Here is a 19,620-nt window from a genome sequence, read left to right as displayed (position 1 = left end):
TATAATTTAGCATGAAGGTGAAGCTAAATAATTGTTTTAATGAAACACTTGCTCCATTATCTGTCACATAATTTGTCTTGTTCTCTTCTCTCAGATATTTTTAAAAATCATTTTCTTATTTTGCTTTTGAGGTAAAAATATGAAGATCTATTAATGAGATAAATAATATTTACACTTAAAACATTTTTGAATTTTGAGGAAATTATAGATATTAGATAATAGTTGAAAGCCACTGACCAGCAGCAAGGTTTTTTTTTTTTTGTTTTAATTAATAAACTTTATTTAAAAGCAGTTTTAATTTTACAGCAAAATCAAGCAGAAAGTACAGAGAATTTTCATATATCCCTGTTCCCACACATGCACAGCTTCCCTAGTATAAACATCCTGCACTGGAGTGGTACTTTTTTTTTTTTTTTTTTGGCTTTTTGGCTTTTTGCCTTTTTCTAGGGCTGCTTCCCACGACATATGGAGGTTCCCAGGCTAGGGGTCAAATCAGAGCTACAGCCGCCGGCCTACACCACAGCCACAGTAAAGCGGGATCCAAGCTGCATCTGCAACCTACACCACAGCTCATGGCAACGCCAGGTCCTTAACCCACTGAGCAAGGCCAGGGATTGAACCCGCAACCTCATGGTTCCTAGTCGGATTCGTTAACCACTGTGCCATGACAGGAACTCCTACATTTTTTTTTTTAACAATTGATGAACTTTCATTGACACAGCATCATTCAAAGTCCATAGTTTATACATTGGAGTTCACTTTGTTGTTGTACTTTCTGTGTGTATTAACAAATGTATAATAACATTTATCCACTATTGTATTATCATTCAGTATAGTTTCACTGCCCAAAAAAAACGTGCTCTGCCAATTCATTCCCCCACACACCAACCTTTGACAATCAATAATTTTTTTACCCTCTTCTTAGTTTTGCCTTTTCCAAAATATCTTATAATTGGAATCATACAGTATGCAGCCTTTTTAGATTGGCTTCTTTCACGTAATAATATGCACTTAAGTTTCCTTCATGTCTTTTTCATGGCTTGATGGTTCATTTCTATTTAGCACTGAATAATATTACATTGTTTAGATGTACCATAGTTTATTTATCCTGTAACTTACTGAGTGAATCTTGGTTACTTCCAAGTTTTGGCAATTATGAAAAAATATTTTATCCACCTTCACCTCTTATCATAACAAGTTCTATAGTTTTTGTTTTTTTTTTTTTTTAATCCTTAAGTTTGGGTTTAATTTCTTCCTTTCTTTTTTTTTTTCCTTTTTGTCTTTTCTAGGGCTGCACCCACGGCATATGGAGGTCCCCAAGCTAGGGGTCTAATTGGAACTGTAGCCACTGGCCTATGCCAGAGCCACAGCAGTGCCACATCCTAGCCGTGTCTGCGACCTACAGCACAGCTCATGGCAACACCGGATGCTTAACCCACTGAGCGAGGCCAGGGATCGAACCCTCAACGTCAAGGTTCCTAGTCAGATTCGTTAATCACCGAGCCATGACGGGAACTCCAGGTTTGGTTTTAATTTCTCCCATTTCTCTCTCCCTTTCTCTCTCTGGCCCATCTTCAGCCATAACCTATTTATGTCTTCACCTTTATTTCTATTTTATTCATCGATGCCAAAAACTATGTTATATATTACTTAATTAAAGCAAGCTCGAAAAGAGTGTTTCTCTGTGGCTCAGTGGATTAAGGACCCAGCATTATCGCTGCTGTGCCTCAGGCCACTGCTGTGGCATCAGTTCAGTCCCTGGCCCAGGAACTTCCAAATACTGCAGATGTGGCCAAAATGAAAAAAATAAGCAAGCTTGAATATTCCAAGTAGCTTATTATTTTAATGCAGGAATACAAATTATAATGTTTTTTACTGAAAGTTGTTATGCTGAGATTTCATTAGTGTTTACCAGAAATGAGTTCATGGTGATATGAACTGATAATGCTGACTATATAACACACATTATGTTCTCAGAATATACCTCCCACAGTCAAAACAACTTGTCCTTCCTCTCTTCTATTATTTCTCCCATAAATGAAATATGTTCTTAAAATTATTTTTATGGGTTGAATACCTAGCATATCATTCTTTATCCCCCTTAAGGGTAAACATAAGTATCTTAGAAAGGAATGAAATAGTATATCTTGGGCTTCTGTGTTATTTTTATTTGATGCATTTTCAGACATTGAAATGTGGGGATCAGTGGATGAGACAAGTTCTCAGATATGAGGTTCACTGTCAGAACCATCCTCACATGATTCTAAGCACATACCTTTTTTTCCTGCCAGCTTTATCGAATTGACAGATAACATTATATAAATTTAAGGTGTACAATGGGATGATTAGATATTGTATATATTATGTAATTATTATTAAAATAAGGTTAGTTAACATAAGCTCATATTCTTTTAGTTTGACCTTTCTGAATAGATTGATGAAACTGATGATAATGTAAGCATGCGAGTAGGGAAAGTAAGTTGGTTACAAAGGAACAAAAATCAGTGGGCTTTGAACTATCCCATAGCACTGCACTTGAACTCTAAAGTTAGTAAAGCTGCATCTGCACAAAGGTACGAGTGTGACCTCTGAATCATGTATTCATCAAATATCATCCACAGTTTGTTAAGAAAGCATTCTTAGACATGTCAGATTTAGGAATTATATCATTTAGATACCATTCATGTAATAATTATTTTAGTAATTTCCAATTCTTTTTTTTTTTTTTTTTTTTTTTTTGTCTTTTTGCCTTTTCTTCAGCTGCTCCCGCGGCATATGGAGGTTCCCAGGCAAGGGAGCTGTAGCCACTGGCCTACACCAGAGCCACAGCAACGTGGGATCCGAGCCGCGTCTGGGACCTACACCACAGCTCATGCCAATGCCAGATCCTTAACCACTGAGCAAGGCCAGGGACCGAACCCGCAACCTCATGGTTCCTAGTTGGATTTGTTAACCACTGCGCCACACAGGAACTCCAGTAATTTCCAATTCTTTACGAGATGAGTCAGACTTAATAAGAATGGAAAAAAATCATAAAAATGTATTCGTAAGAGGTTGAGAGCGCCTTCATTTGTAGGAGTAGGTAAATAAATGATGTAATTTATATAAAATGAACTGTAAAAATTACATAAAAATACATACTAATACTCTAAGTGTTTAGTATTGATGTCTTAAACATCTTTCAATAGATATATTCCTGGGTATTTTTTATGCTACTATAGCAGTATAATTTTTTAAATTTCCTTTTCTATTTGTTTTTGCTATATTTAAATAATGTACTTTTATGTAATTTTATATTGATGCACTTTGCTAAACACATGTTCTCTTTTAATTGCCTTTTCTAACTATGTGAGTGTCTGTCATTTTAGAGCTTCTTTTCTGTACATAGCCTAATATATCACTCTTGGAGTTCCCATTGTGGCTCAGTTGGTTAAGAACCCAACATAGTGTCTGTGAGGATGCAAGTTTGATATGTGGCTTCACTCAGTGGGTTAAGGATATGGAGTTAACCTGGGAACTTCCATATGCTGCAGGTGCAGGTGCAAAAAGAAAAAAAAATCTCTCTTCTGTCATAATCATTGAGGTCACAAGTATTTTTTACTCTTATCACATACTTTAGGTTCTTCCACTTTTATTGCTTTTTTTTGCCCCTGAAGTGTTTGTACTCATTTCTATTCAGAAGTTGTTTTTCTTTTTGATCTTTTCCCTTTTATCCTTCTATCTGATTTCAACTTAGCAAAAATGGTGTATAAGAGGCATCTTGATAAGGAGGAAAAAGGCTTTAGGTCTCGAAGGTGGGGATTCTAGTCTGAGCCCTTCTGTAATATTCTTCAGGCTAGACTAAGAGAAGGATTTTAAACCAGTGTTCACCAAACCCCTGTTCTAAGAATTACCATAGATGCTTATTAAAATATACATTCTTAAATACCTCCTTAGAGAATAAGAATTTTCAAAGGAAAGGCCTTTAAGTGTGTGTGTGTGTGTGTGTGTGTGTGTGTGTGAGGAGAGAGAGAGAGAGAGAGAGAGAGAGAGAGAGAGAGAGAGAGAGAGAGAGAATCGTTCTGGAAATTTATATATATAAGATATCCCTAAGTGATTTTTTTTCTTTTTTATGGCTACATGCATGGCATATGGAATCAGCTGAAGCCAGGGCTTGAATCAGAGCTGCAGCTTCAGGACTATGCTACAGTCATTACAACACCGGATCCGAGCTGCATCTGCAAACTGTGCCGCACCTTGCAGCAATACTGGATCTGTAACCCACTGAACGAAACCAGAGATTAAAGCCACATCCTCACGGACACTGTGTTTCTTAACCCATTGAGTCACAATAGGAACTCCCTCCCTAAGTGATTTTTATCATTAGGGAAGTTTAGTTTACATAGGACAAGATTAAGTTTCCTTCCATCTCTGATATTATTTGATTCTATTAATGTTAGCATAGTATTGCATAATTAAAAGAAGAATTTCATCTAAACAAAGGAGTATGAGAACCAATGCCAATACTCTAAAGTTTGATATTTAGGGCACCTATGAGCACAAATGAATTGGTGCTTTGTTCACAGGTGCTATTCCATTTGCTCTGCCAGATCAAATGCTATCAAGTCAGAGCAAGGGGAGCCACTGATATAATTAGATCTTAAAGACATTTGTGCCTCTAGTGGTTAACTTGACCAGTAACTTCTGACTGTTCATTTGTTTTGCATCTAGAGTCATTAACCAAACTAGGTCAGAAAGGGCAGTGCTTCCTGAAAGAATAACTACAGCTTAATCATTAATGTCACAGTCTGAAATGAAGCTGGACTCTTTTTCATTGGTGGGAGAGAAGTGGGATAAGAGGTATACTAGAAGCTGGGAAAATATGGTCAAAGTCTAAGATAGAGTTTAGGAAAGAGAGGATAGAGTTTATTCTGGCCTTACTTGTCAACAAATTACTCAAACAGGTAATGGAAGAACTTTACAGGGAATAGAGTCATAGGTTCTCTCTCATATTCTAAAATAAAATAATTCATTCCCCTGTTTCCTGACTTCCTTGTTGGTTTAGTCTTCATTTTTCTTCTTGCTGTCTTGCCATTATTTTCCTTTCTCTTTTGACTGACAGCTAGATGGACACCATACTCTCTTGTTCTTATTTTGCCTCTTTGACTTAGCAAAAATCATACTGTAAAAAGTACATCTATCATTGTCATGGCTGTTCTTGTTCCTCCTCTGATAGGAAATAAATATTATATTCTGGAGTCACTGGGAAGTCCATTCACTGAAAATTAAGGAAAATGATGTTTGTAATAGTAACTAGAAAATATCTGGTTCCTAATTTTTATGCAAATTAAATTGTATTTCCTCATGTCATGAAGGATTCATCTTGACGTGAGAAAATAAATTTATCAAAGTAGAAGAATTATTCCCAAATGTACATGACCAAGACCTATTTAATTGCTTATAGGATATTTCTAGTTGAACTTTATTATGTTGAAAACCAAATGTTTTTTTCTATCCAAATTCATTTTGGAGATGACCTTCCCTCTTCAATGCATTTCAGTTCCCCCGCATTCCTATGTTCCTATGTTTACATTTCCATATAGCCTCCATTCCCGAGAAAGGACCATAGGCTTTACTGATACTAATCTATATGTAATGGCATACCGAAAATTCCAGATCTGCTGCTTACTGGCCACATGATATTGGGCAAATTACATAACCTGTTGTTTATTAGTTCCTTAAAACGAGGATAGTAGTAAGAATTAAAACATATGGGTATAGATATAATATATGTATGTATATATAAACTTTGCCCATAGTAGATGTGCAACAAGTGGTGGCTATTATTACCCTGAAATCAATTTTGAAATCTGTGCTCCAGGCTATGCTCCAGGTCTGTGTAGTCTTACTAATTTTCATCCATTTGCAGTTCTCCAGCATTATGCTCTTCCAGCCCATGATGTGGTGTTCTTCCTTGTGCTCTACCTTTAACATAATCATTCTTTGAACTAGTCTCTAAGACTCGATCCTTTCTTTTATATAGCTTTCTACTTTGCAGGCAGCTGCTGAAGCCCGACACCCACGGGGTTAAACCTAGTTGCCGAAGCCACCCCCTCTTCCCCTCCCAGTCCCCCTTTTCACAGTAGCCTGGCAGCTGTCCGACTGCCTACCAAAGCCAAATGCTTGAAGAGAGAGAGAGTAAGGAGCCAGCCATGAATCCCTTCCAGAAAAATGAATCCAAGGAAACACTTTTTTTACCTGTCTCCACTGAAGAAGTACCACCTCGACCCCCCAGCTTTCCAAAGAAGCCATCTCCGGTGAGTCCTCAGATTCAGTTCTGCCTCTGACAGGAACATACTTGCTCTTTTGGTTCTCCTCCTTGGCCTCTAGAGTTTCAGGCTGAGCTGTGTTACAGTGTTAAAAACTCTTCTCTCTCTCGGATTTAGAGTTAACCTGTAAACCAAGTCTAAACAGAAGTTTCCTTTACTTAGGAGAGGATGCAGCAGAAAGAGGTAGTCAGAGTTCTTCAATTGGCATCTAAGACTTTGATGTGTTTCATTGTATACTCTGAGTTTCTCTAGGGTGGGAAAAAAAGCACTTTGAGCGTCCAGGGAAACTTGGCAAGCACTCCTTTCTGGAGAACTGTGTGTGATTGTTCTTTCTTTACTAATATAAAAACTCAACCCTTAGTTCCCCCTGTGTGTAGAGTCTATGCTGGACACCAAGGTCTGTTATTATGTGTTTCAGTTTACAGTGGGGGAAGGAACAGGGAAACAAGGAAGTGATAATAATGTTTTGTATACGTGTTAAAGCACTTGCAAATTCATTATCTCGTTTCAATCTTCATATCAAAATCCTATAAGTGGAGAGGATATAGAAATATTAGCCAGTATTTAATGAGTTCTTACCACAAAGAGGTGGTAGTGTTCTAGAGGTGGTAGTTTCTTTGGAATAATAGAATTGAAGTATAAAGACAAGTGTAGTGATACACCGGGGGCAGTATGTTAACACAGCCAATGACAGTGTTACATAGCTAGTAAAAGTGTGCTAATTAAACTTGAAGTTGCATAATTCTCAAACTGTGAGCTAAAAGGTAAAGAACTTAATTCACTGTATCTTTCAAGCAAGTTTTTAATCATACATTAATGTATATTAATATTTAGGAGGGTTGTTTATATCTATATGGATAAAAGATTGGATACATTAATGTATTAATTTATCATTTATTTATTTAGTTATATCTCTTCTGGTCCCAAAGAATTTAAGCTTGCTCACAAAGATGTGTGTGTGTGTGTATCTTATTAATAAGAAGAGACCATAAAAATCTCATGGTAAGATTTGGTTGAACCAAGAACAGATATCTCCATCCCTCTCTCATGTTAGTTGGGCCATCATAATGGGTAGGAATTTGAAATGAAACATGATATTCCTTATATTCTGACAGATAATGCTTGAAATAGCATAGTACTTTTAATGCCCAATAGGATTACCATTAAAATGCTGTAGAATCTCTTTTATAGAAAGAATGGACATTTAATTTGACAAGATTTAAGAACTCTGCCCAAGGTGAAGGTATTCAATCAGCTTACCTTTAAGAATCTGTATTGGGCTCTGTGCCTGGCTCTAGTAGCCACTTAGAGGGAGGCCTTCATATTGCCAGGATTCCTCCAAGCACAGTGAACAGGGCAGGTGAGGACAGAGGTTAATCTGCACAGTGGAGCTAAGTATACTGACAGCTAAGTGTAACTGCTTAGACATCAGATGCTCTAGAGGACAACTCTTGGTTCTGTTCCTAGAAATGAATTTCATTATTCTCCTGCCTGGGGCGCTGGATGTTTCATTTAGTACTTGTGGGAAGATGAACAGGTCCTGGTGTCTAGAATCATGGATGCCTGAGAAGTTCCATGTTAAATGAATGATGAACAAAGTAATATTCAGAATAGTTTCTCTTACTCCTAAATCAGCAATGCAAATACTTTTAGTATGGTACCGGCTGTTTCATGAGAAATAGGGGCCATTGCTTCATATTACCTATTATGGTGACTTTAAAGAGTGATTTTAAAAAATAAATTTTAAAAAAATCGAGTTCCCTAATGGCCTAGACTAAGGATCTGGTATTGTCACTGATGTGGCTCGGGTCACTGCTATGGTGCGGGTTCAGTCCCTGGCCCAGGAGTTTCTGCATGCCATGGGCATGGCCGAAAAAAAAAAAAAAAAAAGAATAAATAAATGTTTTTTTTCCTGTTGTGGAGCAATCTAGTGGTTTAAGTAAGGAAATATAGTTCATACTTGAACCACTGCCTTTTTGTTTTACAGAAAATCTGTGGCTCCAACTATCCATTGAGCATTGCCTTCATCGTGGTGAATGAATTTTGTGAGCGCTTTTCCTATTATGGCATGAAAGGTAATTTTGTGTCCTAGAGTCCTGCTCTTCTGCACTCACTTTCACCCCATGTTTGTAACAACCTGGTCTTCTATGCAGTTACTTCCCTTGTCTACTCTTTCTGCCTTCATCCAATTGGTCCTTTCCTTTGTCCAAGACTTCTAAAACCTGCCTCATGGGATTTCACCTACTAACTCATACAGGCCAAGAATAGAAGGGCCTAATGGAAATCAGAACACAGCCTATGAGAATATAAGTGGAAAAACTCTCATCATTGGCATTCCATTTCCTCTTTTCTGTTCCTCAGATGTATTGATTATATTGTTACTGGGAAGGAAAGGATATTAGACGCTCCATGTTCTTTGGGATTGGCCTAAGTGATGCTATGTGTACATAGACTGAAGAGAGGAGTATTGTATTTGTACACTAAGCATCACCCGCTTCATTCCTACAACTCCGAGGGGCCCCAATTCTACTGCCCAGCAGTCACCCCTCAGTCACTTCACTGTTAGGAATGCTGAAGATCACCTTCAAAGACCAGATCAAATGTTCTTCTCCGTAAATCATTTTAATGCGTCTGTCTTGTTTTGTTCCCCCCCCCCCACCTTTTTTTTTGCCTCAGCTGTGCTGACCCTGTACTTCCTGTATTTCCTGCATTGGAGTGAAGACACTTCCACCTCTGTATACCACGCCTTCAGCAGCCTCTGTTATTTCACTCCCATCCTGGGAGCAGCCATTGCTGACTCATGGTTGGGAAAATTCAAGTAAGGATAATGGGAGGTCACATCCCAAGAAGATTCACAGATTGATTTTGCGGAGACTGTCACTTTTTAGCCACTTGCTTCACAGCAGGAACATACTCGTGTCACTCATGGTACCTAAGAACATCTCAGACTGATAATCCAGAAAAGGTTATGTCTCTTCACTATCAATTTCTTCAATATTTTTACACCCTTTTCAGTCAAAAGGTTTTTTTTTTCCCTTATATTTAATTTTAATCCTGCATTCTGTAGTTTAAGACCAATTCTTGTTCTGATTTCAGGCATGATAGAGTTTGCTTCCCATGAGAAAATTTATAGTTCAGGAGTTCCCATTGTGGTGCAGTGGAAATGAATCTGACTAGGAGGTTGCAAGTTTGATCCCTGGTCTCGCTCAGTGAGTTAAGAATCCGCATTGCCAGGTCGCAGATACGGCTCAGATCTGGCGTTGCTGTGGCTGTGGCAATATATATATATATTCATTATTCTAAAGTGTTTACTCAGCACCTAATATAGAGCTCCAGCTGCCGCAGTTCTAAACACAGTTTCTTGACTTGGAGAGGAATGGCAGGTGGCAGATATCTATGTTTGGTCTTTACGTAGTGTGGTTACCAAGTCCATCCAGATGGAGGGCTGGCACGGTATGCAGAATAAAAGGATTCTCTCTCCTTCTGTTAAAGTTCTCTGTCATTCGCTTCCTTTCTGGACTTATTCCCTGAGTCCTTCACCTAGAGGACTGCCTGTTTTCCTCCTAGGCCCCTAACACTTCTCTCATTCCTTTAGTGTAACAATCTGATATTGACATGATCTCTTTACTCAAACTCTATCACCCCAGCTCAGACTCCTTTTATTTTTTTCCTCCATAATGATTTAGCATAGATCATTTATTTGGGTTCATAATACTGATCGTTTTCAGTCCCTTCTTATGCCTTTTTTTTCTATTCATTGTTTTTATTCCAACAAAGAGAACCTTTTTTTTTTCCAGAAGACACTATAAGGCCTTTTGGGGAAGCCTGCCCCCTCCTCTGATACTAAGTCGCCCTGGTTTAGTCATTCAACTTATCTCCTGTGTGCCTTATAAAACTTTCTAAGGTCCCTTTCCTGTTTCCTGGAGAGCCAAGGGCTAGGAAGATTAGGCATTTAGAATGAGAAATGCACATTCTGAGATTTCTAGAATCTCCAGCCTCTCTCTGCTACCTTCATTCCATTCTTTTTCTTTTTACATCAGCATATAACACTTTAAAATCGTAGAAGTAAACTATGTAATTTCCAAGGTTCTTTCTAGTACTAATATTCTACTTATATGTAATGCTGGGGTAGTAATACATGTAAGAAGTATGTTGTATGTGTGGTAGTGTGCCTTATTTCAGTGTGTATATCTGTACATATTTATCATTCAGATTTTTTTGAAAAATAGCACAAGTCCCTACCAACTCTCTGAGCTCTATCAGACTTTGACGGTCTGTTCAAAGTCCCTGGTTCCTTTCTTACCCTTGGGAAATTGTCCATGAGGAAATTGTGAGGATTATAATTAACCCAGGTGTGCAAGACCAGACTCAGCCCGAGAGCCCTTTATATCTCTGTACATCCCAGTGATTGCATTTAGAGAAAGTTCTTTGTGTTAGCCATCCCCCCTTTTTTTTTTTCCTGTTTACATGACATTCTCCTTGACCTTATGGATTTCTAGAGCCAAAGACATTCCCTGAAAGAAAGAAAAAAAAGCCCTCTGATCAAAGTATTCCACTTTTCTGGTTCTCCTAATTTAAAACATTGTCACTTGCTACAAATCCAACCTGGTCTTGACATATTTGTACAAGATCAGGGGTATTCTGCACATATGTGGGATAAATGGGGAAATAGGTTAGAGCAGATATGAGAAAGGAAAGTCCATTATCTCTAACATTACAGGGCGAAGAGTTGCTGTCTCTTTTTCTAGTCTGTTTGCCTCCTTCTCCATTATTATTTCTGTTTGCGTTTCTCAGGTAATTCTTTCCTCCTCCACTCCTTCCTCCTCCCACTCCATTTATCCTGACACTGAGAACAGTATGAACTCTGAGTCTGTATTACTCAAATATCTGAATTCTGTTTGTAGATTGACTAATTTAACTCTCTCAACAGGACAATTATCTATCTCTCCTTGGTGTATGTCCTTGGCCATGTGATCAAGTCCCTGGGTGCCTTACCAATACTGGGGGGACATATGATACACACGTGAGTAAAATCATGGGATAAACCAAACCACTTTCCCTCCATCGGATGGGTAAATGTCTCATGTATTCATTACGGATGTTTTCCTGTCTTCTTACCAGAGATGTCCCTTTATTTTCCAACCTACTATTTTGTTACCAAATTGCTTAAGAAAAAAAAATCTTTGATCAGCTGAACTTTTTCCTGTTTTTTTGTTTTGTTTTGTTTTTTTTTTTTTTTTTTCTGGGCTTGTTTATTGTTATTGTGCATTTGGGGACTTGTAGAATAACTAGTTAGTATCTTTTTCATAAAAACTCTTCATATGCTTGAAGACAGTGATGAAAACCTTCAAGTCCTCCACATTCCCTCACCTATTCACCCACCCATGCATTATACTTTACCAGAGTTAAAAAATAATCTGTATGAGTTCCCCTCGTGGCTCAGTGGTTAATGAGTCTAACTGGCATCCATGAGGACACAAATTCGATCCCTGGCCTTGCTCAGTGGGTTAAGGCTCTGGTATTGCCATGAGCTGTGGTATAAGTCACAGATGCAGATCACATCTTGTGTTGCTGAGGCTCTGGCATAGGCCAGCAGCTACAGCTCCAATTTGACCCCTAGCCTGGGAATCTCCTTATGGCATGGGTGAGGCCCTAAAAAAAAAAAAAAAAGAAAGAAAGAAAAAAAATCTATGATGTTTTCTTATAATACATTGTAGAATTCATATTCAAAACTTAGATGATTTCCATTTATGTGTAGTTCCATATATTCCAGTTACTCTATACCTCTTTACTGAAGCTATTGATGTTTATGATGCCAGAGGTTTTTGGTAAATTTTGATGTCTGTTGGTTGAGTCAGTAGAGAGGGTTAGAGCTGTTCAAGAAGCAGGTCATATATATTCATGCTTATAATGTATTTTCTCATGAGTTAAGACTTTTGTTTGAAATTTAATAAATATTAGATACCTTTTTTCTTGTCATCCCATTAAAAATCACTGGCACCTCTCCTATTAATTATGATATTAACTTTTTGTTGGTTAGTAATGATAAGTAGGACAAGGGTTCATAAGATGTTTCTATTGGAGTGTCCCTTTGACTAAGGCAAGATTGAGAACCAGTGCTTTAGCTTTGGCGTTCCTTCAGTATCTGCTTCTATCTGTTGCACTCAAGGGGTAGATGAAACTATCAGGGACAAAAATCTTCCCATGTGATGGATACTTTCTGGCAGAATGTCAAGGGTTATAAAGATTGTCAGTGCCCCTGGGTCTCCCCTAGGAGCGCAAGTATGTGGAAAATGCCCAGAGGGTAGAAATGTAAAGGAGGTCTTAGCCCTTGTACACATTTTTTTTTCTTCTCCTATAGCTCTATATTCAATTTCTACAGTTGTTTTTAGTATCAATATGGTTAGTATTCTCACGTCTCCATTTCAGCATCCTGTCAATGGTCGGCTTGAGTCTAATCGCTTTGGGGACAGGAGGTATCAAACCCTGTGTGGCAGCTTTTGGTGGAGATCAGTTTGAAGAAAAACATGTAAGAGTCCTGTTATTTCTGTATTTTTAAAAACGTAAAAGGGGCATTAAGTGAGGTACCTGGCAGATAGCCATTTGCCAAAATTGTAGTGATCCACCAGTCAGATCATATCTGGGGAGTTGTGCTCAAGGCTGGGTACTGGTCATAAATAGAGGGAAAGACTGAAACATTTCAAAGGGAAGTGTCTATGGATGGACTAAAAGATGCATCTTATGAAGAAAGATTGAGGGAAAGGGAGGTATTTAACCTGGATAAGATAAGAATTAAAGAAAATGTTATAGCTGTCCATAGATATTGGGAGGATGTCAGTAGTTAAACCAGAGATCAATGAGTGAAAACTGGAATTCCCTGGTGGCACAGTAGGTTAAGGATCCTGTGTTGTCACTGCAGTGGCCCAGGTTGCTGCTCTGGTGCGGGTTTGATACCTGGCCTGGGAACTTCCGCATGCTGCAAGCACGGCCAAAAAAAGAAAAAAAAAAAAAAAAAGAATGAAAGCTATAGGAAGGTAGCTTTTTGCTTGATGAAAGAAAAAACTTCAACTAGTCAGAGTTGAAAACAGTGAGTTTACTGTCACTTGACTTATTTAAGAAGAAACATGATAACCACTTTGGGAATATGTGAGGAGATGAGTAGTGTAAAGAAGATTTAAACATCTCTAGCTTTGAGAGTCTATGAAAGGGGAAAATGACCACTCAGAATAAAGCAGAATGAGTTTCTATGGATGAACCTGTCTGGATGATCATTCCTTCTTTTCCTAAATACTTTCCATTAATAATGGGGGTAAAACAGAATAAATAAAGGTAAAAATGGCACATATGATGAAGTATTGACAATGAGGCAAGGGAAATTGTCTGTTTGTAAATCCACCAACATTTCTACCTTCCTCTCTTTTCCTCTCAGTTTTCTTTTTTGTATGTTTTCATGTATTCTTCCCTTGTCTATATCATGTTTCTGGTTTTTCACTCCCTGTTCCTTCTCTCCGTCCTGTTTCCTGTGTTTCTCTCACCATTCAGACCATTCATCTCTCGAGGCTGAACTGAAGCTGACGCTTAGCAAACCCTCCTTGCTTCCTGGTGGTGTGACTTTTTGTTGGTTGAGTGTATCTTCAACCTCCATCAGGCAATTAAGGTTAGCCCTTTCAGGGAAGTTCCTGATTTCTTTCGGTATAATTTAACATAGGACTTTTTCTTAGCTACTGAACAAATACTAATTTATGGAGTGGAAAAACCATTAAAAATACTGGATCAAGTGGAAAAATAATTCCAAGTATAGAATGGTCAGTTTTCCAACTATCTCCCCGCCCCCACTGTCTTTTAACCTCCCTGAGGCATATGGAGTTCCTGGGCCAAGAATCAGATCCAAGCCCAGCTATGGCAATGCTGGATCCTTTAACGCACTGTGCTGGGCCAGGGATCAAACCTGTGTCCTGGTGCTGTAGTGGTACTACTGATCCTGTTGTGCCACAGAGGGAACTCCAGTTTTCTCTCTATATGAAAAAAAAAATCTGTATACCACAGGAGATGGTTTTTCAATAGGGTGAATTCTTGTCCTCATTCTATACAGAAGTTTTTATACATGATAGTCTTTGGAACTTGTTTTAATTTTTGTGGTCCTTCTGTTTATTGTAATAGGTGCCTGCAAATGAGTCTCAATATATGCTCTTAATTTTTAACAGGGGAAGTGTTAAAAAAAATACAAATGAAGTTGTTTTTTTTTTTTCCCCCAAAACTCAAGTCCTAAAAATATTCATGGGCAGTGATATTTTTTTAAAAAAAAACCTAACTTTGTATAACCTAGTATTTTAATTCTATCATCAATATTTTTTACTCACTGTAATCAAGATACTTTTCTAGTATGTTCAAAAGTTAGTCATTGACAATGAGAAATAAAATGTCATTTAAAAAGAAAAAAAATTAAGTTATTTTATATTCTTTATCTGCCCGAGGGTCCATAGATGATAACTGCTTGCTGACCTTGGAGAAATAACCAATCTTTGCAAGTGGGATTCTATGCACAATGAGCTATACCCATAGATGAGAAGAACGGGTTTGAATGGGGAAGAGAAAAAGAAGTAGTACATACTACAAAGAGAAAGTTGGGACTGTGTTAGTGTGTCAGGAAAAGATCTTGGGTCCCAGAATGAAGCACAGAAGTATCTAATGAATAAATCATCAGCAACTTTTTTTGAGAGTTGCTTCATTTGGTAACTGCTCCACAAAGATATTTCAATAATAGACAAACCCACGTCTAAGTTCCCAGCGGCCACTTCTAAGCCTGCAGACTTCCTTTTGTACTCTCTGGCAGACTTCCCTTAAGCACAAGTTACCCTGTTTGTTCTACAGTTTACTCCACTGTCCTAGGTTTTTGTCCTATTCCTACTGCATATTCCGCAAAATTTATTACTCCATTCAGTCACTCATTCAGTTAATAAAAATTTATTGATTCCATAATATAAATCAGGTGTAATGCTAGGTAGTGGGGATTACCAAAAATAGGAAGATATAATTTCTGCCTTAAAGGAACTCCCAACCTACTGAAAGAAACAGACATTTCATGCAAAGCAATTAATATTAGAATAGATATGTATAGGATGCAGTACATAGGCATAGTGTACAAGATGATCATTTTGCCGAGATAAAGGAGTAAAAGGATGTTAAAGATGCTTATTTGAAAGATAAATGCTTGTCTTGGGTCAGCCGGAGATGTGTTCAGACACCTAATATGATATTCACGTATCATGGAAGCAATATCTGACTCTGTGTCTGCGTATGTACCGTTCACTTAGTCTGAACATGAGGTGGGGGTAGAGCCAGGAGTCACATTGCTCTGATGATTTGTCATATTTTGTTTTTTAGGCAGAGGAACGGACTAGATACTTCTCAGTCTTCTACCTCTCCATCAATGCAGGGAGCTTGATTTCTACATTTGTCACACCCATGCTGAGAGGTTAGGATTGTTTCTGAGGGGCCCTGTATAAGGCTTTACTCTGGCCAGTCACACAGAAATCCCTTCCAGGCTTCCTCCTGTCTTCTCCTTTTATAAGGGTTTGAAAATATGAGAGCATTTCCTTGAATCTTGATTTGTCTGGTACAAAAGAAAGATTATGGATTAGCTGATGGGAAGATAGAGGATGGCTCTGTCTATGACCTCAAAAACTTGAGCTTACAGAATAGAATATCAGAGACTCAAGATTCAGGGTTAATTGTTTTGTTTTGTTTTGTTTTTTCCTTTAGGAGATGTGCAGTGTTTTGGAAAAGACTGCTACGCATTGGCTTTTGGAGTTCCAGGAATGCTTATGATAATAGCTCTTGGTGAGTACAAGGAACAGAGGAAACAAATAACCATTGATGCCTACTATATATAAAGCGTGATTTAAGCACTTTACACAAACTATTTTCATTCAGTCCTCACACTAGTCCATTAGGTAGGTGTTATTGTAGGGATTTTCCCTACACATTGGAGATAAATTAACTGAATAAAGTCAGAAACCTCAAAGAAAAAATTCCCAAAGTTACATAACTAATACGAAGTTTCCTAGAGATCTTAAAAAAAACAAAGAAAACTTATCCCTGGACCCCATGTTAAGATCTCTATGGGATAGGGCCTTGGCATTTATAACTTTTTAAATATCTAGGTCATTCTTATGTGTAGTCAAGATTAAGATGTACTGATCTACACCAAAATATTTAAAGAAGCAAGGTATCATCATTTCCCTCAAACTAGCTTATTTCTATTTCATCTGATAGTTATTTGTCTGATAATTTTTAAGACTTTTAAAATTCTTTGGATCTTTTAAAACAGCTTCTAGGTTTAGCAGTTTCTGCCTCGCTCCGCAGTGCTCCCAAGAAGTTTGCTCTTGAGCGAAGAGAATAAGAAAGAAGTTAGATAAATAGGTTGGAAATGATGCAACTTAGAACAAGTAGCATTCACTTTATCATTAAGAACCCAGCAATGGAAGAGGAAAGGGGTGTGTGTGTGCTTGGTTTATACAGTCCAAGGGAAAACTTGGACATGATTGTTTCTAATCATTGACCTGGAAACCTGTTCTTACACTGAGCCTTTGGGTGACACCCCCCCGGAAGATATCCAGTCCAAACACATAAAGAGCTCAATAGTGGAAAAAGAGCCCAGAGATTCAATGTTCCATTTGATTATTTTCTGCTTGGGGTGCTAATAGTATTACTCAGATTGTAATTCCAGTTCCAAGGAATTTATGTGTTATTCTAGGAGACCTGTGCTTCCTTCTCCCTTTAAAGCCAAATGTTTCCCCAAATACTTTACTGGTTTTCCTCTGATTAGTACTATGGCTCTTTCTCTGGATCATTGCAAAACAATATTGTTTACATATCAGAGTAATTATGAAGATCAAAAGAGATGCTATAATTGAAATGTTTTATAAATTATGAAATGTTAAACAAGTGTTAGCTGTCAAAATAGCTGCTCCAATTTTCTGGGTATTCGTAAATAACTCGATTCTCTGGATTTTCACTATAATTTAATTTATTCATTTGTTTTTTAAAAATCGTTAATTCATTCAACAAACATTTAATCAACCATTAAGTGTCAAATTCTGTGCTGGGTACTGGGGTCACATTGGTGAATTAGATAGCTACAGAATTCATGCTTTCAAAGAACTAATGTAGTCCAGCAGAAGGAGAGAAACAGACAAGTAAGTAGGAATTTTCAACATAGTATGATCAGTGTCATGACTGGAGAAATACAGAAAAAGCTATAGGAACACATAGGATGAATGTCTGACTAAGACTTTAAGAGTCAGAAAAGTTTGGCCTAAAGAAAGTATTTCTAAGGTAAGACCTAAAGGATTAAGAGCAATTAATCGAAGAAGAAATTGGAAGCGAAACAGAAAGAGGACATGTATCTGTAAGACAAGGAGATAAGAAATAGTATAACATATTTGAAGGCCTCAAAGGAATTCAAATTGCCTGGAGCATAAGTAAGATAAAGAGGAGAAATTGGCAGAAACCAGATAATGAAAGGGCTTTTAAGTAATTAAAGAATTAAAACTTTATCAGGAGAAGAGTGGGGGGCTTCAAATGGATTTTGAGGTTTTTGTTTGTTTTGCTTTTTAATTTTTTAAAAATGATTTTGAATAGAGGGATGATTTTTAGATTTTTGTTTATCAGTGGTATCTCTGACTGTAATGTGGAGAAAGAGTGGGTTAAGGGTGAGACAAGGTACTGTTTGTCTTGATTACTCCCCCTTAAATTCTGTGCTCACTTAGCTCACTCTCCTTGGCCCTGGCAGAACTGACAAACTTGATAGGATCAGATATGTGAAACTGAGGGAGAAGATAAGCCAAGGTTGCATGTAGGGTTCTACTTAAGCAAAAGAAGGAATGGTGGGATCATTAGCTGAGATAATAAGGGAGAAGTACTAATGAATTGTGTTTTTAAATTTTATTTTATTGAAGTATAGTTGATTTACAATGTTGTATTCAAAGTTATATATATGTATGTATGCACATATATATCTATGTATATATACTTTTCCATTATGGCTTATTATAGGTTATTGAATGTGCTTCCCTGGCTATACAGAGGGACCTCATTTATCCATTCCATATATAATAGTTTGTCTCTGCTAATTGCAAGCTCCCAAACCATCCCTTCCCTCCCCCTTCCCCCCCTAGAAACCACAAGTCTGTTCTTTATGTCTGTGAGTCTCTTTCTGTTTTGTGGATAAGTGCATTTGTGTCATATTTTATTTTATATTTATTTTTTGTATTTTTAGTGCCACATCCACGGCATATGGAGGTTCCCAGGCTAGGGGTCTAATCGGAGCTGAAGTGCCGGCCTGAGCCACAGCCGCAGCAACTCGGCATCCAAGCCTCATCTGTGACCTACACCACAGCTCACAGCAACGCCTGGATCCTTAACTCACTGAGCAAGGCCAGGGATCAAACCTGCATCCTCATGGATGCTAGTTGGGTTTACTAACCACTGAGCCATGATGGAAACTCCTATTTGTGTCATGTTTTAGATTCCACACATAAATGACAACATATGGTATTTGTTTTTCTCTGATTTACCTCACGTAGTATGATAATCTACAGGTTCATCCATATTGCTGCAAATGGCAGTATTTCATTCTTTTTTATGGCTGAATAGCATACCATTGCATATATGTATTACATCTTCTTTATTCATTTTTTTGTCAGTGGACATTTAGATTGTTTCTATGTCTGGCTATTGTGAATAGTGCTTACTATGAACACAGGGGTACATGCATCTTTTCAAATTATAGTTTTGGATCTGCATATATACCTAAGAATTAGATTGCTGGATCATATGGCAACTCTTTTTTAGTTTTTTGAGGAACCTCCATCCTGTTTTCCATAGTGACTACACCAACTTACATTCCCACCAGCAGTGTAGGAGGGTTCCCTTCTTTTCTCACCCTCTCCAGCAGTTATTATTTGTGGACTTTTAGTCATGACCATTATGATAAGTGTGAGGTGATACCTAATTGCAGTTTTGATTTTGCATTCTAATGAACTTAGTTTTGGACATGTTACATTTTATATATCCTTGGAATATCTAATTGGACTACCAAGTGGTTAGAAGCACAGGTATAGAGTTCAGAAGAAATGTTTGGGCTATAGTCAAAGATCTGGAACTATTAGTATATGGATAGCAATTAAGCCATGAAAATAAATGAAATGAATGAGACAATAAGAGTAGAGTAAAAAGAGGGTTAGGATAGAATGCTGAACACCTGCATTTTAAATACAGGCAAAGAGGAAAAGCCTGCAAATGGGACTAA

The 19,620-nt window shown here is 37.7% G+C and overlaps 2 protein-coding genes across 3 annotated transcripts in view; both read left to right on the top strand.

The window, feature by feature from the left end:
* EAF2 (ELL associated factor 2) overlaps nt 1-6,172 on the top strand; it is a 49,067-nt gene extending 42,895 nt beyond the window's left edge. Inside the window, exon 6 of the mRNA XM_013980937.2 lies at nt 6,038-6,172. Coding sequence (XP_013836391.1) covers nt 6,038-6,048 — 11 coding nt within the window. The 3' untranslated portion in view covers nt 6,049-6,172. The remainder of the gene's footprint in view (nt 1-6,037) is intronic.
* Nucleotides 4,240-19,620, top strand: part of SLC15A2 (solute carrier family 15 member 2) — a 38,532-nt gene continuing 23,151 nt past the window's right edge. The window contains exons 1-8 of one of the 2 annotated variants that reach the window (XM_021068171.1): nt 4,240-4,943; nt 6,108-6,296; nt 8,296-8,383; nt 8,985-9,126; nt 11,239-11,331; nt 12,738-12,837; nt 15,693-15,783; nt 16,071-16,148. In XM_021068171.1, the coding sequence (XP_020923830.1) occupies nt 6,159-6,296; nt 8,296-8,383; nt 8,985-9,126; nt 11,239-11,331; nt 12,738-12,837; nt 15,693-15,783; nt 16,071-16,148 (730 nt within the window). In that variant the 5' untranslated portion in view covers nt 4,240-4,943; nt 6,108-6,158. Of the gene's footprint in view, nt 4,944-6,107; nt 6,297-8,295; nt 8,384-8,984; nt 9,127-11,238; nt 11,332-12,737; nt 12,838-15,692; nt 15,784-16,070; nt 16,149-19,620 lie in introns of those variants that run through there. The other variant, NM_001097514.1, reaches the window with a different exon arrangement.

The sequence above is a fragment of the Sus scrofa genome, chromosome 13 (genome assembly GCF_000003025.6).
Source record: "Sus scrofa isolate TJ Tabasco breed Duroc chromosome 13, Sscrofa11.1, whole genome shotgun sequence".
NCBI classification, from domain to species: Eukaryota; Metazoa; Chordata; class Mammalia; order Artiodactyla; family Suidae; genus Sus; species Sus scrofa.
This window is presented reverse-complemented; position numbering and strand designations above follow the sequence as displayed.